A 23,026-nucleotide genomic window follows, 5' to 3' on the forward strand; every position below is an offset into this window, starting at 1 on the left:
AGCACTCTGGGGGGGGGGGCAGTAGCATCAGGTGCAACATATGGGGCTGGATTGACCATCAACCCCCTCCTCAGCAAAGGGGGGGGCACAGAGGGACCCCTGCCCTATAATGGAAGGAGAGGGGGGTGTCCAAAGGGGGGGTGCTTAAAGGGGGGGGGGGGGGGGGCAGATAACAGCACCAGCTTCTTACTGGTGCAACTGGGAGCACTTGGGGGGGGGGGGAGTAGTACAGGGTGCAACACGTGGGGCTGGATTGACCATCAACCCCTCCTCAGCAAAGGGGGGGGCACAGAGGGACCCCTGCCCTATAATGGAAGGAGAGGGGGGGTTGTTTAAAGGGGGGGTGCTTAAAGGGGGGTGTCAAAGGGGGGGTGCTTAAAGGGGGGGGGGGGCAGATAACAGCCTCAGCTCCTTACTGGTGCAACTGGGAGCACTTTGGGGGGGGGGGGAGAGTAGTACAGGGTGCAACATATGGGGCTGGATTGACCATCAACCCCCCCCCCCCCCTCAGCAAAGGGGGGGGCACAGAGGGAGCCCTGCCCTATAATGGAAGGAGAGGGGGGGTATCCAAAGGGGGGGTGGGGGCAGATAACAGCCCCAGCTCCTTACTGGTGCAACTGGGAGCACTTTGGGGGGGGGCAGAGTAGCATCAGGTGCAACATATGGGGCTGGATTGACCATCAACCCCCCCCTCAGCAAAGGGGGGGGGCACAGAGGGAGCCCTGCCCTATAATGGAAGGAGAGGGGGGGTGTTTAAAGGGGGGGTGCTTAAAGGGGGGGGGGGGCGTTTAAAGGGGGGGGGGTATCTGAGTTAGAACAGGGGGAGGCGCTGCAGTTTCAGTTGGTAAGAAGCTCCCAACCCCTTTTTTTTTTTTGTTGGTTTTTTTTTTGTGTTTTTTTTTTTTTTTTAATTATTATTATTTTATTTTTTTTTTAATTTTTTAATTTTTATTTTTCCCTCTTTTTTTTTTTTCTTTTTTTTTTTTTTTTCTCTTTTTTTTTTCCTGAAAAATTGTTTTTTTTTTTTCTCCTGCCGTTTTGTTTTTTTGTACAACAGAACTGAAACTGAAATGTGTCGCTCATCCAAACTCTTAATAGAACAACAACGGGGACGAAACAGAAACGCCATGAGCCAAAAGAAATTGGGGGGGGGGGAATTAAAGGGGGGGTTTAAGGTTTGGAAATGGGGGGGGGGGGTGAGAGAATGGAGAACGAAGCTTGAATCCAACTAAATGGGCGCTCGGCAGCGGAGCGGAACTAAAAGGCTGTAATGGAAACTGATAACAGAGAATTAAGGGGGGGGGGGGGTCGAAAATGATAAAGAAACCAACCCAAAAAAAATAAAAACAAACCCCAAAAAAAATAATAATGAGCAACAAAACGTCGCTGAAATTCAACGTGGAAACAAAAAAAAAATAAAGGATCCGCTGAGCGGCACCAACGGGAGGAAACCGAGACATTTACAAACTAGATTTAAAACCTGGGGCTGGCTCTGCTGCTCTAAAGGGGATACACGGATGGATGGTGGAGGCCGAGGGGTCCGCAGGCCGCGCCGGGGCCCTCCTAGCTGCTTCCCATGCCTCCGGTCTCGGAGGAGAGCCTGCAAGGAAGAACAGGAGTCAGAGGTGGGGAGGGGGACAAGGGGGGGTTCCACCAGCTGGAGGGCTGCAGTGATGGGGGGGATGCAGGGCTGAGTCCATTGGTCCCCCCCTGCAGCAAAGCTCCATCTGCAGCTCCCAGTAGCACAACGAAGACCCCCCATCCCCACCCCCCATCACCAATACCCCCCCCATCACCAATACCCCCCCCCAATTCCAATACCCCTCTCCCCATCTTGGGATCCAGGGCAGCAGGGAATGGGGGACCCCATAAGGGAGCAGCGGGAGGATTCAGCACAGCGCCCCCAAAGCTCAGCCCCAAAGCTGCACCTCAAAGTCTCTCCTCTCCTCCCTCAAACAAGGGGGGGGTGGCTGTGAGCCCCCCCCCCACCAAAGGGAACCCCTCTAAGGCCCCCTGCCCACATATAGGGCTCAGCCCCCCCCCAGCACAGAGCTGCAGAGCACGTTCTCACCGTGGCAACTTTATTACAGGTACAGACATGAAAGAGACAGCGAGGCCGCGACCCCGCGGGCAACGGAACCGGGAATGCAATGAAATCCAGACTCATTTATTCAATCACGATCCCCCACCCCAACCGAACCCCCTTATGGCCCCCCCGACCCCAACAACTGCAACCGAGCTACTAAAAAAAGGAAGAGGAAGGGGGGAAAATAAAGCCCAGAAAAGCAACAAATGAGGGGCTCCAAAGCTCTGGTGGGATGGATGGAGGGAGGACGGAGCTGGGCTCCAGGATATGGGGGGGGGGAACCAACAGGCAGCCCCTGGCCAGAAAAGGAAAGAGGGGAGGGTCTAAGAAGGGATGGGGGGGGGTCTATGAAGGGATGGGGGGGGGTCTAAGAAGGGATGGGGGGGGGTCTAAGAAGGGATGGGGGGGGGTCTAAGAAGGGATGGGGGGGGGTCTAAGAAGGGATGGGGGGGGTCTAAGAAATATCACAATGAGGGGGAACCCAGAAGGGGGAGAATGGGATCTGAGCTGCCCTATGGCTCAGTAAGGAGAGAACCTCTGCTTTTCCGCTTTGAGTTTGTTAGTAACGCACGGCACGGCCGGGCTGGAGGCAGCCTTAGCAGCAGACACAACATTTAGAGCCAGGAGAGGGACAGGTTTCATGCCAAGCAGACTGGAGACACAAGGGGCGGTCGGAAGAGGGTTGGGGAGGCTGGTGGGCGCGTCGGAAGCCCCCGCTGTGGCGAGCGAGGGGGTGGTGGTGGAGGAGGAAGAAGAAGAAGGGGTGGAGGGTTGAGAGAGGTTGATGCTGAGGTGGTCAGGGATCGTGACGGAGGCTGCCTGGGAGGGTTTAGCGCTTTCTAAACTGTAACAGAGGAGAAAAGGAACAAAAAAACGGGTGGGTGGGTGGGAAGAGCAGAGAGGAAGCACAGGACAAACAGGCAAACCCGCCGGGCTCGGGGAAAGGGGGGGAGCTGAGCAAAAGTGGGACTGCTCCTCCATAGGGACAGCCCTGCAGCCCCACAGCCACCACTCGGCTCCAGCAGCCACAGCTGAGGCTCCCAATGAAGCCTAAACTCCAGCCCTAACTCCAGCCCTAACTCCAGCCCTAACTCCAGCCCTAACTCCAGCCCTAACTCCAGCCCTAACTCCAGCCCTAACTCCAGCCCTAACTCCAGCCCTAACTCCAGCCCTAACTCCAGCCCTAACTCCAGCCCTAACTCCAGCCCTAACTCCAGCCCTAACTCCAGCCCTAACTCCAGCCCTAACTCCAGCCCTATACTCCAGCCCTAACTCCAGCCCTAACTCCACTCACCACAGACACATCCACACACCTGGAGGCCTCAGCGCAGCCATGAGGGCCCAGTCCCTCACCCCACATCACTGCAGCCCCCATGGGGAGCACAGCAGTCCCTAACGCTCACAGCTCTGCTCAGGCAGACTCTGCCTGCATCCATCGGGATCCCCAGGATCCCCACATCCCACTGGAGGTGCTGGGGATCCCACCTGGATCCCCCCCCCAGCACAGAAAGCAACGGATCCAAAGCGCACAAGTCAAACAGCTGAGATCCCAATGCAGCTCCGGGGACCCCACAGCCACGGACCCACTGCAGCCTTCCCTCGTCCTACAGCTCCATGGAGAGCAGGAGGCGACCGCAGCAGGGAGCAGGTATAAGCAAGGAAGGGCACAGGGATGGGGGTGGGGAGGGAAGCCCCTTCCGCTCACGCTTGGGGGGGGCACAAGGGTGGTCCCAGCCCTCCCCCCGCGCTACCTGGTGACGGAGACTCACCTGACATTAATTAGATACTGGGCCAAGCTAATGCTTGCTGCAGATCCAGTTATGGTAACCTGCCTGTCAGTAGATCCTTCCACTGGATTGGCAATTTTGATCTGCGCCCCGGACATCTGGCGGATCTCATTGATCTTGGCGCCCTGACGCCCAATGATGCAGCCAATCAACTGCAGAGAGAAAACGGCTTCGTTAGCAGCTTCATTAACAGCCTCATTAACAGCAGGCAGGGCAGCACGTCCCCCTCCATCACCCACAGGGGGCATCACCCAAAGGTGGGGCTGATGGCTCTCAGGAGGGCTCCAAACCCCTTCCAGCACTACTTTAGGAGAGACACTTAAATAGGCAGACAGGGATGGGGGGGAATGGCTTCAAACTGGGGAGAGGGAGGTGAGATGTAGGGAGGGAGCTCTGCATTAAAGAGCTGCCCCTTCCCAGGAGGAGCTCAGGGCCACAAAGGGGTCCCTGCACTACTGAGGGGGGTCCCTGCACTGCTGAGGGGGGTCCCTGCACTGCTGAGGGGGGTCCCTGCACTGCTGAGGGGGGTCCCTGCACTGCTGGAGGGGGGGTCCCTGCACTGCTGGAGGGGGGGGTCCCTGCACTGCTGGAGGGGGGGTCCCTGCACTGCTGGAGGGGGGGTCCCTGCACTGCTGGAGGGGGGGTCCCTGCACTGCTGGAGGGGGGGTCCCTGCACTGCTGGAGGGGGGGTCCCTGCACTGCTGGAGGGGGGGTCCCTGCACTGCTGGAGGGGGGGTCCCTGCACTGCTGAGGGGTGAGAGCAGCCCAGGGCACAGGGTTGGAGCTGAGTGACCCCTAAGGCCCCTTCCAACCAAAGCCATTCTGTGATTCAATGTAAAATGGCAGAATAACAAAAATATATGGAGATTTCTGCCTTCAATCTGGCTGGAATTGGAGGGATGAACAGAGCAGTCTGCTGCGCAGCCATCACTCGCAGCACTGCCATACAGGCTGGGAAGGGCAGCCCCAAACCCCATCTCATAGGGGCACGGATTCTGCTGACCCCCCCCCCCACACACACACCCTCGTGGGGCAGGGTGCAGATACTCACATCATTTGGAATGGTGAGTTCATGAGAGGTGGTTTGAGCAGAAGCATCCAAACCTGTTTAAAGACACGAGACAAAGCAGGAGAGGGTCAGGGGGGGCTGTGGGGGGGGGTGCAGGCACAGCAGGCAGCCAGCACTCACTGCTGGTCTCACAACCACCTCGGAGACAGCTCAGACAGGAGGGGAAGGGCAGAGCAAGCGGTGAAGTTATTGAGACCCCGCTCCCCTCTCCTCCTCCCCACTCACCTGCTGCCCCCCCCCCCAGCCCCTATTTCTCCCCCCATTGCCATCACAAGCTCTCCCTTGCAGTGGGGCAGTCCCGGAGCAGCACCCCATCTCCATGGGGCCATCATCCACACCAGCAGCCTCCGAGTGCTTTGCTCCCTCACCCCCAGCAGGGCAGTGCTGTATCAGCCAGGCCGGGCCCCACCAGGCTGCTCTTACTCTGCACTTTGCCCCCCTGCCCCACTCTGGGAGCTCAGACCTCCCTGCAGGGTCCTGGCAGGGGAGCAGCAGCTCAGCACAGACGCAGCAGTGACCCCTGCAGCACCAGGCAGGGGTTGTGCTGCTGGATGCCACCAGGGCAAAGGGTTTGTGGGGGCAGGAAAGGGGGGGAGTGGGGTGGGGGGCTGCCTATGGGTGAGGTGTGGGAGGCTCACATGTGCTCAAGGCTTTCTAACAGCATCACACAGCTGAGCTCTTGGACTAAAGTTCTGCTCTCCAGAATCCAGATTGACACTGACAGCTCCTGGGAGCCATCCAGGACCTCCTGCAGCTCCCCCTGGACCCCCCCAGCCCCTCCTACCCGTGCAACAAGGCGGGCAGCATTTAATAGGGAGACCCCGGCCAGTATTAATACACAATAACCTACAGATTTGGTGTTTTAATCATTACCCCAATAGCCTTTAACTCTGGAGAGCTGGATTCAATGCCTGTTAAGACACAAGCGACAATTGAGTTTGGCCGCCTCACGTTTAGAGTCCCAAATGGAAATGCAGCCACCTCAGCAAACGCTACCAGCCAAATGTGGTGCAACTCAACAATCACCCACTCAGGGCTGGAGCAGCTGGAGGGAGGAGAGCAGGTGCTGCAGGCCGGGAGGGTCCCCAGAGCATTGCAAGAGCCATAAAGGATGGGGTGGGAGGGAGGGAAGCAGCACGGAGGCCCTGCCTGCTCAATGATCTGCCCTCTGCAGGGAAGGGGGGAGGGAGCAGAGACCACAGCTGTCCCTAGATGCAGCGTGACAAGAGATGTTACCTGGCCAGACTTCATCATTCACGCTGTGGGGTTTTGGGTTTGTTTGCTTTTGAGACCCCGTGCAAAAGGCCCCGCTTAGAAGGGAGCCCGGCTCCAGGTTGGCCTTGGGCCCACGTTAGCGTACAAAGGGAAAAACAGAACTCAAAAAGAAAAACAAAAAAAAAGAAGAAAGAGTTTCCATACCACTGAATCCAGTGTTGCCATGAGACATTGGAAAGTGTGACTGTTGCATTGCCAACTGGTGCAGCTTGGTCAGCTAGAGGGAAGAGAAAGAAAAAAGAAAGAAAGAAAAAAAGCTGATGTGAGCTATTTCCCAAAGCCAACAGGACAACACGGCGGGCACAGCAACACAGTGAGCGGCACCAAAGGCCTCCCCCCACCCTCGGCCAGGAGTGGGCTGGGGGGCTGCACCCACCCCCCAAGGAGAAGCAAGGAGCAAAGAGGAGCAGGAGAGATGAGCTCGCAGGGGGCTCACACCACACCATGCAGGGAGCAGCGTGGGGGACAGGGATGTGATGGAGGTCAGGATGGAGCCTGGAGCGCAGCCCCTGCAGCAGCTCAGAGCACAGCTTCCTCCTCAAGTGTCCCCCCCCTCACTGCTCTAAGGGCGCCATTAGAAGAGATCGGCCCCGCCAAGCCTGCAACGAGCCTACGGGATGAGCATGGCTGCCGGAGGAGGGCGGCATCCCAGCAAGCAGGGACAATGCCCACGGTGAGGGGGGAAAGGGGCTGGACCAAGGGGGTGGCCACCACCTGGACTGCTCTGCTCTCCTGTCCCCATTGGCCCCTACAGGCTGGCTGCAGCCTGGGCCAGGCCAGATCCCCCCCTCCACTGCCACCTGCGAGGCTCGGCTGTCCCCTGCCCCAGGAGAGCCACCGTGATGTGTGCCGAATTCAAGAGGGAAGGGAAAGATGGAGTGAAATGCCAGCCGGGGGGGGGGAGGTGGGAGGGGAAGCAGGGGGAGGAGGGGATCGTCAGAGAGAAAAGGGGAGGAGGAAAAGGAGAGATCTGAGCCCGGGTGAAGCTGGCTGCAGGAGGGCGAAGTTTTTTGGGGGGGAGTTTGGATCAGATCGAGTTTGAGCCCGAGCCGACGGCTCGAGTCCAGAAAGCACGGAGCAAATTTTGCAAGGGGGAAGAAGGGTGGATTTCAAGACAAGAAGTGTAAAACAAAAACTTACATCTGGCTGTGGAATGGCATACTGTCCTTGAATGGTATAGGCCTACAAAAGGAGGAAAACAGTCCTATTAACAACCATCGGACAGCCACCCAGGGACAGACATTTCAACTAGCCAGGAAGTCAGAGAGCCAAGGCGGAGAGTTCTCCGGGGCAAGGGAAGTGGGGCAGGGAGAGGCAGGGGACGGATAATGCTGTAACAAGCAGTCTCTAGACGGGAAGGTACTCGAATTGGCCTTAGGTGGCAGTTACAGGGAGGGAGTGGACAGTATGGCGCCGTCCCCCCCAAAAAAAGGTGGCAGACAAACAGAACGGCTGGGATCTTGATGAAGATGTATGGTGTGGTGGAGTCCGACAATGCTTCTATAGCCCTGCGCCCCCCGCCTCGCCGACAGGGGAGGGTCTCCAGCGCCCACCAGCCCTGCTAGCTCCCGGCCCCTCCTTCCCCGGCCCAGCAGCCCCCCAAAAAGTCCCGCTCCGAGTCCTCTCGTCACTCCGCACGCCTAGGAAACGTCGCTGGGCAAACTAGAGGTCACTGCTGGAGCTGGCTAACCGATGCTAGACAAGGCAAAGAGAGGCATTCGGGGGGGTAACGAGGCTGAGCGCCTGACCTGCCGAGTCCTCGTCTCGAGGTTAAGGGACAGCCACAGACTTCAGATTCCTCCTGAAGCTACCCAGAAAGGGCGAGTCACTGGCTGGGGCCTGGCTGGCTAAGGTGGGGGGCCGGGCAGGGGGGGGACAGGAGAGGCAGGGGAGAGGGGGGTACACAGCCTCACTTCCAGGTCACCGGAAGAACTGCAGCCCAGGCTGGAATTGGCCCAAGTTCGTTGCCATGCAGTGGCTGCCGGGTGGCCTGCGTGAGGAGAGGTTGGTGGGCTCAGAGTCCAGTTCCCAAGTGGACAGGAGTCCACAGCACAAAAGCCACCGTGACGGGTTTTGGGGGACGGGGACAGGGAATGCCACCCTTGTTGGCAGTCTCAGAGAGGCCAAGGATTGAACGGGCCGTGGAGACTGAACTCCCCTCTCACCTCCTGAGGTGGTCCCTCCAAGTCAGAGTTGAGGCACATGGATGGGGCGGTGTGGGGGTAGCTCGCACTGCCGCTGCTGTACCTGTCCTGTGGATAAATTAGAGGACTTCAGTCTCCAGGGCTGTCAATCCGAAACCTTCCGCTAACACCAAAGTCACATCGCCATCAGCTCTGCTTCCGAGGCCTAACCCTGCTCTACGCACGACTCTGAGCTGCGAGACAGAGCACAACACCACCAGGAACGGGCCCGGACGGCTGCAGCGGGCTGGGCTGGGGGAGAGGGATGGAAGACAAGGAGGGGAGAAAAAGGGAAAGGGAAGGAAGAGATGCGTGGCTGTCGGGAGCCTGCTCCTCACTGCTCCTCACTGCTCTAAAGGGGATGGCGGCCGGCTCCAGCACCATGGGGGGGGGGCTGCACGGTACGACCCTCCGCTGGCAAAGGGCACGGGAGGCTTCGCCCGGCGTTTCCCCCCAGGTGCAGAGTGGCAGGAGAAGCTGTCGGAGAGCGGGGGCTGACCAGGGTCAAGGGGGGGGAAGGAAGAGGCAGGGAGGGCGAGGGGTGGGGGGTGCTGAGGCGAGGGTGGGGAGGGGACGGCAGCAGCTCCGTCCCCTGACAAGCGTGGCACTCGGAGGCCCGGCTCCAGGGGAGGCTGCCAGCAGCTCTCCACCCCAGCTGCAGCATCCGATCCGGTCTGTGTGGCCGTGGCTCTGCCTTACAGCAGGACCCCAAGGCTGATAGTGGGGGGGGGGGGGGGGGGGGGCTCCGGGCCCCCTCATCAGCCTGCACCCACCCTGGGGGGGCCTCTCTGGCAGCACGGAGGCAGCAGATGCATCTGCGAGTTGCCCTGTGTTGCTCCATGTTGTAATATGGCAGCCCTGGGAACTGAGGGGTGGGCAGTGGTGACCCTCACACCCCAACCTCCTCTCTCACCCAGCGGGGACCAGCACAGCCCCAAAAAGCTGGGGGGGACTCGGGGCTTTACAGCAGACAGGAGCCCAAGGGAGCCCTGTCGCCTGTAATGGCAGCGCCTGGCTCCGTGGCTACAGCAATGGGGCGGCCTGAGGCAGCTGCCCGCTGCCAGCACATCCCCGAGGCAGGGCAGGAGGGAGCAAGAGACTCCCCAGGATCAGGTCAGCACAAAAGGGGCTGCATCACCGATCCCTTAAGGCTACTTCTATCTGACACCCTCCCCTCGCCAAGACGAAGCTTTTCTACACTCCAACCCTGCCCAAGGCACAGGCTGAGCCTCTGCACACTAAGAGCCAGCCCCAGAGAGCAGAGAACCCCCCAATCTCTGGGCCAGTCACCCACACAGGTCGCACCGAGTCCTCAGAGCCGGTCCCATAGTGAGGGGGACAACTGGCTTTGGCAGCTGGAGTCCCATCCCAATTCAAATCCTCGACCACCACGTCGGGATTTTCCCCCCCCCCAGTTGCTCCAGGAGCATTCTGACAACAACACCCCCCTCCCCAAATGAACCCTCCCAGCTCCCTGCCCATCTCTGCCCTCCTGCAGCCAGCTCAGTGAGGCTCAGAGCAGGCTCTGGGAGGCCGAGGCCAAGCAGAGCTGCCCCGTGCCAGAGGAAGCGGTGTGGGTGACGGGCACGCAGAGCAGCTGATGTGCGCTGGCGGTGTGGCAGCTCGTATATCCCCTCCACCCCCCCCACGCCACACAGACACACACAGCCCCCTCCCCTCCCCACACCCCAAGAGCTGAGGAGAGGCCTTACCTGACCGCCTGCAAAGATGACGGGAGAGCTGGATGGTTTGGGTCGGTACGGGATGGTGACGCCCTTCGGGGGAGACTGGGTGACAGCAGAGAAGGGACATCAGACACCGAGCGCTGCCAGCCGCCCCCTCCCAGCACCCAATGCCTCGCTTCCAGTGCGAGTCTGCACTCAGGAGGGCACAGAGCCCGGCTGAGCCTTGAAGGCTGCAAACAAGCCTATTTATTCTCCACTCCATGTACTAAGCATGGGGGGGGTTGTAGCACTGCGCTGGGACAGGGGAATGCTGCTGCTCGGCGTCACTGCTCAGCAGGGCAGCAAACAACACCATCAGCTGGCAGGAGCTCATAGGACTGGCTCAACCCCAGCTTTAAGCAGCTCCAAGCCTCACCTGTAATCCCCAACTATCCCTTTATCCCCCAGGAGCTGCTCCTCCGTCCTCAGGGGCTCCTATTGGTGAGGGGAACCACAGCCAAGAAAGGGCAGAGGGATCCCCTGTGTCTCACATGCGTCCCCGGGGACAGGGCCCAGTGCAGGGCTGGGGGGGGGCCCTACCTCAAGCATGACAACGCAGATCTGTTTGACGCACTCAATGATGGACTGTGGGATCCCAGCAATGGTGATGGCTCGTTCGGTCGAGTTGGGCAGCATGTCTCCTGCCACCTGGACCTGTGCCCCCGTGCTCTGCAAAGTTGAAGGATAAAAATAAACAGTGAGAGTCGGGGAGGACAGTGAGCTCACTGCATCCAGCAACCTCGTGGCCGAGTTATACATAGCCAAAAGCGCCCCCCTTCTCCCTCCAAATAATGCCTCTTAATCCTAGAGCTGGAAATAATTCGGTCAGGAGGAACGAGGCTCTGCCGCGAGCAGAACTGGACAGGGTTAATCCCTGGTGGCCAAGGGTCAGTGACACCCAGCACTAAGCAGCATGACATGCCTTTCTCACTGGTTGGCAGGCTGCTGGCATGCATTCCCTCCCCCGCCAGCTGGGAAAAAGCCTAGGGAGAGGAATTGAGAGGAGCAGGAACCCAAGCATCCCACTGCAGGGGACGGTGCCGGGAAGGGGAGGCTCTGACCCAGTCTCAGTTTCACAAGCACTAAAAATACAAGGAGCTTTTTAAAAGGGCCGAGTGATGCCGTCTCTACACTATGCAGTTCCACTCCTGCGGGGGCACACACAAGTTTCTGCCCCTTCCACAGCAGCACCCACCTCTCGTATCTCCTTGATCTTGCAGCCTCCTTTCCCAATCAGGGAGCCACACTGGCTGGCAGGAACCACAAGCCGGAGGGTGACCGGGGGCCGGCTGGCAGCCGTGCTGTTGGTCATGGAGCTGCTGATGTCCTGCGAGGAAGAGAAGTTGCTCAGAGAGGCCGGTTTGGTGCAGGACCCTCATCAGAAGGATGGGGCTGGTTGTACCAAAGTGATGTTGGAACCCATCCCGTTTTTCAGGGCTTTGTTAACACGCAGGAATCAATAGAGCCACCTTTTTGGGAAGGTGAAAGCAGCCAAACTCTGTAGCTTGTCGTGTTGGTTAAATTGGGTTTTAATCCCCACCGGCCCAATGCAGAGGCACTGGGTCAAGCCACCACTGAATGGGAACCAGCCGTGTTGAAGAGATGTGGGGCTGGGGGCTCGGCCTTCCTTGCATGCAGCTCCCAGTTCAGCTCTTAGCCATAATGGGGATGAAAGCTGAGTGAAAACAAGGCGGGCGCTGATTCCAGCAGCCATATCTGGGCAGGGGGAGGGGAGGCACACGGCTGGGCTCAGCTGACCTACTAAAATAAAAGCTTTTGCTGAGCCCCTGGCTCACAGCAGCAGCAGCGACAACCAGCAGGTTATCAGCTTCCAGGACAGCGGCAGTTTGGGACTCACAGCCTTCTGGGCATTCCTATGGGCACTGGAGTCTTGGGGTCTGATGTGCTGACAGGGAAAAGATCCTGAATCCAAAGGGATGAGGCACCAGGAGTTCTGATCCCCCACAAGAGGTAGGAGGACCGAGGAGCTCTGCCCCTTGAGCAGGCAAGGAGCTCACCCTTTGAAAAGCCCAAAGCTCCTCACACCACAGTCCTGAGCAGGGCCTGACTCCCATAGCTGGGATTTAGATCAGCATCCTACTGACAACCAGCAATCCAGGAGCAGGGCAGGGATGCAGCTTGTCCTTCAGTGCTGCAGGACCCCCAGGCCCTTTCTAAGCAGGGCCAGGTATGGGGCTGAGCCCCCACTGCACATGGAGACACGCAGGCAGGGAACATCAGGACAGTCCAGGAGAAGAAGGGAAGCGGGGATTCCAAGCCCTGCTCTGTTTGATGCCGTTTTTAGGGGGGTCACATGGAGTCCCCACAGCCCCAGGCAACCCCCACAGGGCCAACACTCAGCAAGGAGGCACTAAAGGTGGCTGAGCACTGGGGAGTCCTTAAAGCCTGGACTCTGCCCAAGGGAGGGCAAAGCTCAGCCCCTGATCAGAGAGCACTCCTCACCCACAGGGAGGATCACGTGCCCCCCCCAGGAGCTGTGGGGCAGCTCCTAGTCCTGCACAGCAGCTCCACAAGGAAAATTTGTGCAGAAAAATTAAACAAAAAAATAAGAAAAAAATAAATAAAAAGCAAAAGGTTGAGCAGCATCCCTGCAGCACGCAGGGCAGGCTCCCAGCACACACCCACCTCTTCCAGTTTGTCAATGATCATCGCAAAAGCTTTGAAGATGGCGTTGGTGGGGCCAGCGAGGGTGATGATCCGCTCGGGGCAGTTCCCTTCCGAGATGTTAATGCGAGCTCCGCTCTGCAGGAAGGAAGCAGCAGGAACGTCAGGGCCCGCAGAGCCACGAGGCCGCCCTCCTCCCTCGGCTCAGCGCCCGGCAGCCATCTTAGCCGTGCTGGCTTCCTGCCCCAGCCCTGACTACATCTCCCAGCATGCCTTGTGCCCGCCGGCTCCATCTGCTGCCGGTGCTGCGCAGCCAGAAAATTCCTTTCAAGGCCGGCAGGGCTGCAGCCCCCACAACCCCAACCCAAAGCCATAAGGCTCAACCCCCCCCAACCCAAAGCCATAACGCTCGCCCCCCTCCCCCCCTCAACCCAAAGCCATAAGGCTCAACCCCCCCCCCCAACCATAAAGCTCACCCCTCAACCCCAACCCAAAGCCATAACTCACCCCCCAACCCCCCTCTCTATCCCCAGCCTTAAGGCTGCCCCCCCCTCCATTCAGTGCTCACCTCCTCTCGCATCTTCTTCACGGATTCCCCTTTCTGTATAAGAAACAAGAGAAGGGAGAGGTGTCAGCGTGGCTATACTGGGGGGGGGGCAGTGAGGAGGAGCACAGGAGGGGGCTTTGCTGCTCGCTTACCTTCCCAATGATGCTGCCGACCTCCTGGGAGGGGAACAAAAGCAACAATTAGGAAGCGCTTAAAGAACCCCCAGGTACCAACAGCACAAAATGCAGCTTTTGGGGGCAAAACAAACTCCTGGAAGCCCCAAAACCACGTTGAGGCTGCACCCACAACCCCCCCCCTCTTTTACATCACCCCCCTCGGCTGTTATCTTTATTGATGTGCTGTGCTTTTAAAGCGTCACGAGCTGCCCCGGCCTGGTGCCAAGGAGCACATTCCTCACACCACTGGCTAATGGCGGTGGGGGGGGATGAGGGGAGCACTGCTACAAGGGGCTGCTGGGCTGGATTGAGGGGGGGGGACACACGTACCTTTCCATGCATGAGTAGCCGGATGGTGAGCGTGACATTTAATCCACCTTCAATGACACCGGTGTCCATCTTGAGCTGCGTTGGGTCAGGTCAGGCTTTGTCAGCAGTCAGATCTTTGGTCGCTGGGTAGTGAGAGCTGGGAAGGAAAGGGTCGGGCTTTGAGGCCTGGGGCACAGATCCGAGTCCCCATAGAGTCCCTAAGCAGATATGGGGTCGTTCTCCCCCATAGGGCAACCACAGGGCTGGGAGCCCCACGAGGCCCCTCAGAGTGGATGGGCAGCACAGCCAGGCTCAATGATCCCCCCATATCAGAGGCTCCAGGACTCAACTCAAAGCCCTCCCCCCCATAACCCAAGGAGGAGCCTCCCCGTGCAGCCACGTGTATTGCAGCCCCATTTCCTTTGCATTTCCCCCACTTTGAGGGAGATTAAGAAACAAGAAAAGCTTTCTCCCAGCTCTGCCCGCACTGAAGGGCTTTCAGAGCAGCTTCCAAGTTGATTTACTCCAAGCAGATAAGGCCACATGAGCCCACGATCAGGTTTCAAACAACCTGCGGCCCCAGGGGTTGCAAAACACCCTGATCAGCCATAGAGCAGAAGAGCAGAACGGCTGCTTAACTCTGGCTGCTCGACTCTCACCTCCCTTCAATAAAGAACAAACAGCACAAAAAACGGCTTAACTAAATAAACTCAATTAAATAAACTCAATTTCAGCCCCGATCAGCTCGGAACCTCATCAAAGTTTAACCAAAGGGCTGAGCCGGGGATTCATCTCACAGGGCCAAGCTCTGAGCAAACGCTTTTGGAAGGGGGAGCTGCCATAGAGAGCAGCAAAGGCTCCCAAAAACTCGATTGTGGGTGAGATAAAGCAGGGGTTTAAAGTGGGCTGGGGAGCACGGAGCTTTCAATGCAGCATTTGGGGGCTCCTGGCGGCCAACTCGTCCAGCTCAGCACGATGCCGCCCCGTTTTGTTTCGCATTCATCATTCGCAGCGGTTCTGCCCCGGTCCAACGAGGAGCCCCGGGGACAAAAGGCGGTGAGGAACCGCCGGGGGGTCGAGGTTGTGGGCCGGGAAATGGAAACGGGGCCGATAAATGGAAATAGGGCCGGGAAATGGGGCCGGTAAATGGGGCTGAACGGAGAGTGGGGAAAGTTCCCGAAGTTCCTCAGCTCCAGGCCGCGCTCGGGGCACGTGGGGGGAGGATCGGCTTAAAGAGGAATTGGGGGGGGGGGCTCCAAAGTGAAGGTAGTTTTGGGGGAGGAAGTGAGCACGGAATGGGGGAGAAAAACGAGGCTGGGAGGGGGGGGGGGGATCCAGCTCGGAAATGGCCCAGGAGCAACAAAACGAGACTAAACACGAGGGGGGGGGGGGCAAAGAGGGAAACGAGGAGGAGAAATAGGGAGGGGGGGGATTAAAATGGGCCGGAACCGGAGCAAAACGGGACCGACCCCCACCCCCGAGAGGGGCCCCGGCTCCAACCGGGCCCTAAATGGGGGAGAAAGAGAAAAAAACTCGGGAGGGGAAAAAAAAAGGGAAAAAAATAAAAAAAAGGAAAAATTAAAAAAAAATTAAAAAAAAAATTAAAATCGGGAATCGCTTAAAAAAAAATTAAAAAATAAAAGTCAAAGCTGTTTAAAAATAAAAAAAAAATACGTAAATATTAAAAAAAAAATAATTAAAGAAAGAAAAAAATACCGATGAAATCTAACAAATAACCACCGCCCCCCCCCACAGACCCCCCCGTGGTTAAGGGGGGGGGGGGGGGGCAGCGCAACGTGCGTCACGCGGCACCGCCCACCCCCCCCCCCCCCCCTTCCATCCCCCCCATCCCCCCCCAGCTCCGGTCCCGGCGGTGAGGGGGGGGAGGGGCGGCGGCACCCCCCTCCCCCCCCCCCCCATCCCTCCTCTCTAGAGGCGGCGCGGCGCGCAGGCCGCAGTAGGCCGCAGTAGCCGCAGTTAGGCCTCGGGCTGGAGTGAGGGCGCGGCCCGCGGTTGGAGGCGCAGGGCGGGACGGCGGAGCTACGCAAGGCCGCGGCTTCGCGGTTGGGGTGGAAGAAGGAGGCGGATGGCGGATGGGGAGCGGGGAAAGAGAAAGAAGGGGAAGGGGGGGGGGGGTGGAGGTCGGGCCTACCTGGAGCGGCGCCGGTAACGGCGGGAGAAGGGCGCTCCGGGCGGAGCGGGAGGAGGGAGGGCGGGGAGGAGGGGAGGGAGGTGGGGGGGGAGAGGAGGGAGTGCGGCGGGGCGGGCGGGATGGCGGCCACGGGAGGAGGCGGCGGCTGCTCCTGCTGCGGCGGCCGCGACGGGTCTGGGCGGGGGCGGCGGGAGCGGCCGATTTACAACCGCCCCGACCCGGAAACGGACGGCGCGCACCAGCGAGGCGAGGCGGGGCGGGGACAGAGAGGCAGCGCTCCGCCCCTTCCACCCCCCCCCCTCCCCCCTTCAATTCGTTCCTCCCTCCGGCCTCAAGTCCAGGCACAGAGAGGACGGGCAGAGCGCCGCCTCCTCCGCGCAGCGCCCCCTGCGGCCTGGAGGACTGAGAGTGGGCAATGGAGGGACAAGGGGGCGATTAGCGCTGCCCCCTCCCCATGTTGTCTGCCCCATTCGAATCAAAGGAGGCTCCGAGACGGCTTTGAGGGATCGCAGGGCTTTATTGGGAAGCAGCAGCATTAACCCCGGCAGCTGTGACAGCACAGAGCACACAGCGACACCCCATAATATGCTGACACCCCCCAAAACGCCCCCCTCCCACCCACGGCCCCGTGGGGTGAAGGAACGTGGGGGGGGGGGACATGATGGGGAATGGATGTGGGCGGCCATGATGTTCCCAGCTGGACAGGGTGGATTTGGGGTGGTCACAGGAGGTCCCACGTGGATATGGGTGGTCAGGGTGGTCCAGGCAGCTCCTGGTGGTCGTGATCATCACGGGTCGTCATGGGGGGTTCCAGGTGGTCTCAGGTGTCGTGAGGGTCATGGATGGGGCCCAGGAGGTCCCAGATAGACATGGGGTGGTCTACATGGACATAGGGTGGTCTACATGGACATGGGATGGTCTACATGGATATAGGGTGGTCTACATGGACATGGGGCGGTCTAAATGGACATGGGGTGGTCTACATGGACATGGGGTGGTCTACATGGACATGGGATGGTCTACATGGACATGGGGAGGTCTACGTGGACATAGCGTGGTCTACATGCACATGGGTGGTCTACATGGATATAGGGTGGTCTACATGGATATAGGGTGGTCTACATGGATATAGGGTGGTCTACATGGGATATGGGATGGTCTACATGGATATAGGGTGGTCTACGTGGACATGGGGTGGTCTACAATGGATATGGGATGGTCTACATAGACATGGGGTGGTCTACTTGGATATAGGCTGGTCTACATGGATATAGGGTGGTCTACATAGACATGGGGTGGTCTACATGGACATGGGGTGGTCTACATGGATATAGGGTGGTCTATACGGACATGGGTGGTCTACGTGGGACATGGGGTGATCTACGTGGATATAGGGTGGTCTACATGGATATGGGGTGGTCTACATGGATATGGGGTGGTCTACATGGACATGGGGTGGTCTACATGGACATGGGTGGTCTACACGGATATAGGGTGGTCTACATGGACATGGGGTGGGTCTATGTGGACATGGGGTGGTCTACGTGGACATGGGGGTGGTCTACATGGACATGGGGTGGTCTACATGGATATAGGGTGGTCTACGTGGATATAGGGTGGTCTACATGGATACAGGGGGGTCTACATGGACATGGGTGGTCTACATGGATATGGGGTGGTCTACATGGACATAGGGTGGTCTACGTGGACATGGGGTGGTCTACATGGACATGGGGTGGTCTACATGGACATGGGGTGGTCTACATGGACATAGGGTGGTCTACGTGGACATGGGGTGGTCTACATGGACATGGGGTGGTCTACATGGACATAGGGTGGTCTACGTGGACATGGGGTGGTCTACATGGATATAGGGTGGTCTACATGGGACATGGGGTGGTCTACATGGTATAGGGTGGTCTACATGGACATGGGGTGGTCTACATGGATATAGGGTGGTCTACATGGACATGGGGTGGTCTACATGGATATAGGGTGGTCTACATGGACATGGGGTGGTCTACGTGGACATGGGGTGGTCTACATGGACATGGGGTGGTCTACATGGACATGGGTGGTCTACATGGATATAGGGTGGTCTACATGGATATGGGATGGTCTACTTGGATATAGGGTGGTCTACGTGGATATGGGGTGGTCTACATGGACATGGGATGCTCTACATGGATATAGGGTGGTCTACGTGGACATGGGGTGGTCTAAATGGACATGGGGTGGTCTACATGGATATGGGATGGTCTACATGGATATAGGGTGGTCTACGTGGATATGGGGTGGTCTGCATAGACATGGGGTGGTCTACATGGACATGGGGTGGTCTACTTGGATATAGGGTGGTCTACATGGATATAGGGTGGTCTACATGGACATAGCGTGGTCTATATGGACATGGGGTGGCCACGGATGGTCCCAGCTGCTCATGGGCTCCAGGTGGTCACGGGCTGGTGATCACAGCACTTGGGGGGGGGGTCCACATGAGGACACGGGTGGCCCAAGACACGGGTGGCGATGCCATCAGTCAGAGTCGCTGCTGGAGGAGGAGGAGGAAGAGGAGGAGGACAAAGAGCGCTGCAGGGCAACAGGACACTGTGAGCACTGGGGGGGGGTGACCCCAAAATGCGTCCCCCCCCCCCCCCCCACCTCCCAAACCCTGTCATGTCCCCCCCCCCCACCATCACCTTGTGCCTCTTTTGAGCCTTCTTCATCCTCTTCTTCATCTTCTTTGCTGCCTTCTTGTCCAGCCCGGGGGGAATCAGGGGGGCACCCCAGCATAGGGGGGATGCAGGGGGGGCACCCCGGGGTCCCGTCGGGCACAGAGGAGGGCCGGATGGGGGCAGGATTGCGCCGGGGGGGTACGAAGGGGCGCTGGGTGGGTATGGGGGGGCTATGGGGGTGCTTGGGGGAGCTGTGGGGGGGCACAGGGCTGCCCAGGGGGGTAAGGAGGGGACCGTGGGGTGGGGGGGGTAGGGAGGGGTTGGGGGGGGGTGGCTGTGGGGGGTACACGGGGTTGGGGGGGGGCGGCTGCCCTGTGTAGGGGGAGAAAGGAGAAAGTTATGGGGGACCCCCACCTCCCATAAAGCCTCTGGGGGGGGGGGGGGGGGGGGGGGCAGGAGCTGGAGGTGAATCTTGCAGCCCCCCCGCCCCCCCTTACCTGCATTGGGGGTCCCACATGGTGGAAACTGCTCCGGGATCTGGATATGGGGAAGGGGGGGGGGTTAGATGGGGGGACACGGGGTGAGCTGTGACCCCCACGACCCCCTCCTGTGTGGGGACGTGCCCCCACGCTGCCAGAATTGGGGGGGGGGGATCAGAGATATCTGGGGTTCCGAGTGGTGGGAGATATGGGGGGGTCAGAGGGGTCGGGGGGGGCTTAGGGGTGTATGCGGGGAGCGATTGGGGTACGCAGGGGTGCAGGGAGACTTAGGGGTGCAGAAGCAATGGGGGGGGGTGCTGGGGTACACGGCGGGGGGGGGGGGGGTTGGGGATGTGGGGGGGGTTTGGGGTCCGCTCCCACCTCCGCCGCCTCCGCTCCGAGCGCGGCCCCGCCCTGCAGGAAGAGGGGAAGGGGGCGTGGCCTGTTGAAGGGGCGTGGCCTGTCGAAGGGGGCGTGGCCTGTTGAAGGGGGCGTGTCTGTATCTATTGGCTCCTCCCATTGGGGGCGTGGCCTTCATGTCCGCTTCGCCCCCCGTCCCGTCCCGTCCCGTCCCGTCCCGTGCCTCAGTTTCCCCACCTCGGGTCTCACCTCCGGGTCAGCTCCGCGGGGGGGGCTCGGGGGGGGGCCGCCAGGCGCTGCAGGCGCTGCAGGGCGCGCTCGGCCGACAGCCGGGCCTCGGGGTCGGGGTCCCAGCAATCCTCCCAGCAGCTCCTGCAGAGCCCCCGATGGCTGCGGGTTAAACCCCCCCCCCCCAACCCACCAGCGGTCAGTGATGGGGAACTGGGGACCCCCAGCCTTAAGGTTCCCCATGTGGGACCCCCGGTGGGGAGTCGCCTTCTGGGATTGGGACCCCATCCCCACATATAGGGTCACTCCGGGCATCCCTATGGGACCCCCCAAACCTCTCAGCACACCCACACACATCCCACAGCCCCCAGTTCCCAAACCCCCCCCCCACTATTAGGCTACCCCAGATACCTCCAGACCCACATAGGCACCCCCTGTATAACAGCCACTCCTATGGGACCCCCTGAGCCCCCCAATGATCACCCCTATGGCACCCCCCCCCCCTTTGGTCGGGGTTCCCACCTGTGCCGTGCGGTGCCACGTTGTGGGGATCAATGGCCGCCCTTCTCTCCTCCACCGCCAAACGCCGGAGCTGCGCCGCTGTGGGGCTGCCCCCCAACTCAGCCTCATAAGCCAGGCGGAACTCGGGCACCGGGAACACCTTGTGGGGAGGAAAGGGGGGGTTCATTGGACTGGGTGGGATGCATGGGACCCAGACGTGGCTGATGGGGCTTTGGGGACTCACCAGGGCTGAGGGTCTGGCAGCGGGTCAGGATCTCCCACAGCAGCAGCGCCAGCGCGTACACGTCGCCTGCAGCAGCGCGCGGCCCCACCAGCGAAGGTCCAGGCTCTCATCCAGGATCTCGGGGGCCAAATAGCGCTGGGTGCCAGCCTGCAACACAGCCAGCTCACTGCACGGCCGGGCTGCTAGCACATCCATGCTCGCACCACGGCCATGCTGCACCAGGGCTATGCTCACACCAGGACTATGCTTACATCAGGGCCATGCTCACACCAAAGCCATGCTTGCAATACAGACATGCTTGCAATAGGGCCATGCTTGCACCAAAGCCATGCTCAAGCCATGCTTGCACCAAAGCCATGCTCAAACCACGAGCCATGCTTGCATCAAAGCTATGCTTAATTGCATTACAAAAAATAAAGGCCATGCTTGCACCAGGGCCATACTTGCAATAGGGCCATGCTTGCACTAGGACTATGCTTACATCAAAGCTATGCTTGCAATAGGGCCATGCTTGCACCAGGACTATGCTTACACCAGGGCCATACTTGCAATAGGGCCATGCTTGCATTAAGCTATGCTTGCAGCAGGGCCATGCTTGCAATAGGGCCATGTTTACACCAGGACTATGCTCACATCAGGACCATGCTCACACCATGGTCATACTTGCACCAAAGCCATGCTCACACCAGGGCCATGCTTGCATCAAAGCTACGCTTGCAGCAGGACCATGATTGCACCAGGGCCATCCTTGCAATAGGACCATGCTTGCACTAGGACTATGCTCACACCAGAGCCATGCTTGCATCAAAGCTATGCTTGCAATAGGGCCATGCTTGCACCAGGACTATGCTCACATCAGCACCATACTCACACCTGGGCCATGCTCACAATAGGGCCATACTTGCATCAAAGCTATGCTTGCTGCAGGGCCATGCTTGCAATAAGGCCATGCTTGCACTAGGACTATGCTTACACCATGGCCATGCTTGCATCAAAGCTATGCTTGCAATAGCGCCATGCTTACAGCAGTGCCATACTCACACCAGGGCCATACTTGCAAATAGGGCCATGCTTGCACTAGGACTATGCTTGCACTATGGCCATGCTTGCATCAAAGCTATGCTTGCAATAGGGCCATGCTTGCACCAAAGCTATGCTTACACCAGGGCCATGCTTGCAATAGGGCCTTGCCTGCACCAAAGCTATGCTTACAGCAGGGCCATGCTTGCACCAGGACTATGCTTACATCAGTGCCATACTCACACCAGGGCCATGCCTGCATTCAAAGCTATGCTTGCAGCAGGGCCATGCTTGCAATAAGGCCATGCTTGCACTAGGACTATGCTTACACCATGGCCATGCTTGCATCAAAGCTATGCTTGCAATAGGGCCATGCTTACAGCAGTGCCATACTCACACCAGGGCCATCCTTGCAATAGGACCATGCTTGCATCAGGACTATGCTCACACCAGGGCCATGCTTGCATCAAAGCTATGCTTGCAGCAGGGCCATGCTTACAATAGGGCCATGCTTGCATCAGTGCCATACTCACACCAGGGCCATGCTTGTATCAAAGCTATGCTTACAGCATGGCCATGCTTGCACCAGGGCCATGCTTGCAATGGGGCCATGCTTGCACCAGGGCTATGCTCACACCAGGGCCATGCTTGCATCAAAGCTATGCTTGCAATAGGGCTATGCTTACATCAGTGCCATACTCACACAGGGCCATCCTTGCAATGGGGCCATGCTTGCACTAGGACTATGCTTAACACCAGGGCCCTGCCTGCATCAAAGCTATGCTTAAATCAGGGCCATGCTTGCACCATGGCCATGCTTGCATCAAAGCTATGCTTGCAATAGGGCCATTCTTGCATCAGTGCCATACTCACACCAGGGCCATGCTCACAATAGGGCCATTGCCTGCACCAAAGCTATGCTTACAGCAGGGCCATCCTTGCAATGGGGCCATGCTTGCACCAGGACTGCGCTCACACCAGGGCCATGCTTGCATCAAAGCTATGCTTGCAGCAGGGCCATGCTTGCAATAGGGCCATGCTTACACTAAAGCCACGCTCACACCAGGGTTGCTCACACCAGGGTTTGCTCACACCAGGGTTGCTCACACCAGGTTGCTCACACAGGGTTGCTCACACCAGGGGTTGCTCACACCAGGGTTGCTCACACCAGGGTTGCTCACACCCGGCCCATTCCCACACCGCAGCCCTACACCCCCCAGCTCCATCCTCCCCCCCTCCCTGTCACCCGTTCGGATGTGCGCCGCTCTCTGCCCGGTGCCGCCGTGCGCTCGGGGGCGGCAGCGCCATGGCCAGCCCGAAGTCCCCGATGGCGCAGGTCCCGTCCTGGCGCACCAACACGTTCTGACTGCTGAGGTCGCGATGCACCACGCTGGGTTTATACAGCCCTAATGGGGAGGGGAGGGGGGGTGTCACCGGGTGTGGGGTCATGATTGGGGGGAGGGTCGGGGGGTGGTTAAAAGGGGGGTGGTTAAATGGGGGGGAGTTAAAGGGGGGGGGGGGGTTAAAATGGGGGGGGGGAGTTAAATGGGGGGGGTGGTTAAATGGGGGGGTGGTTAAATGGGGGA

At 59.1% G+C, this 23,026-nt stretch overlaps 2 protein-coding genes across 10 annotated transcripts in view; both read right to left on the reverse strand.

Moving 5' to 3' along the window:
• Positions 1-1,003: 1,003 nt before the first annotated feature.
• PCBP2 (poly(rC) binding protein 2) lies at positions 1,004-16,110 on the reverse strand. Of its 9 annotated transcripts, XM_072357936.1 has the most exons (15): positions 15,934-16,074; positions 13,803-13,938; positions 13,449-13,472; positions 13,318-13,350; positions 12,771-12,887; positions 11,320-11,451; positions 10,665-10,793; positions 10,113-10,187; positions 8,383-8,469; positions 8,142-8,207; positions 7,358-7,399; positions 6,362-6,434; positions 4,925-4,977; positions 3,856-4,025; positions 1,004-1,600 (listed from the first exon to the last, which is right to left on the reverse strand). In XM_072357936.1, the coding sequence occupies exons 2-15, from the start codon at positions 13,869-13,871 to the stop codon at positions 1,564-1,566; spliced, it is 1,107 nt and encodes a 368-aa protein (XP_072214037.1). In that variant the 5' UTR covers positions 13,872-13,938; positions 15,934-16,074; the 3' UTR covers positions 1,004-1,563. The 9 variants fall into 9 exon arrangements, with proteins under 9 accessions (XP_072214037.1, XP_072214032.1, XP_072214035.1 ...); XM_072357931.1 differs by lacking the exon at positions 8,142-8,207 and having other exon boundaries at positions 15,934-16,109; XM_072357927.1 differs by lacking the exons at positions 1,004-1,600; positions 8,142-8,207 and adding an exon at positions 2,069-2,930 and having other exon boundaries at positions 15,934-16,109.
• Positions 16,111-17,344: 1,234 nt separating this feature from the next.
• Positions 17,345-23,026, reverse strand: part of AMHR2 (anti-Mullerian hormone receptor type 2) — a 6,801-nt gene continuing 1,119 nt past the window's right edge. The window contains 13 exon segments of the mRNA XM_072357890.1: positions 17,345-18,055; positions 18,277-18,522; positions 18,633-18,980; positions 19,106-19,145; positions 19,469-19,547; positions 19,697-19,809; positions 19,811-19,837; positions 20,198-20,236; positions 20,238-20,332; positions 20,418-20,486; positions 20,489-20,569; positions 22,690-22,735; positions 22,737-22,846. Of these exon segments, the coding sequence (XP_072213991.1) occupies positions 18,473-18,522; positions 18,633-18,980; positions 19,106-19,145; positions 19,469-19,547; positions 19,697-19,809; positions 19,811-19,837; positions 20,198-20,236; positions 20,238-20,332; positions 20,418-20,486; positions 20,489-20,569; positions 22,690-22,735; positions 22,737-22,846 (1,097 nt within the window). The 3' untranslated portion in view covers positions 17,345-18,055; positions 18,277-18,472.

Source organism: Excalfactoria chinensis, chromosome 28 (assembly GCF_039878825.1).
Source record: "Excalfactoria chinensis isolate bCotChi1 chromosome 28, bCotChi1.hap2, whole genome shotgun sequence".
Taxonomy (NCBI): domain Eukaryota; kingdom Metazoa; phylum Chordata; class Aves; order Galliformes; family Phasianidae; genus Excalfactoria; species Excalfactoria chinensis.

What these genes read in the sequence shown, in the direction of transcription:
- PCBP2 (XM_072357927.1), bottom strand. Translation starts at nt 13,871, where the DNA reads ATGGACACCGGTGTCATTGAAGGTGGATTAAATGTCACGCTCACCATC. An exon ending in TCGGCAGCATCATTGGGAAG is followed by an intron (nt 13,351 to 13,448) that starts GTAAGCGAGCAG and finishes TTTCTTATACAG; the next exon opens with AAAGGGGAATCCGTGAAGAA. An exon ending in TCATTGACAAACTGGAAGAG is followed by an intron (nt 11,452 to 12,770) that starts GTGGGTGTGTGC and finishes TCTTCCTCGCAG; the next exon opens with GACATCAGCAGCTCCATGAC.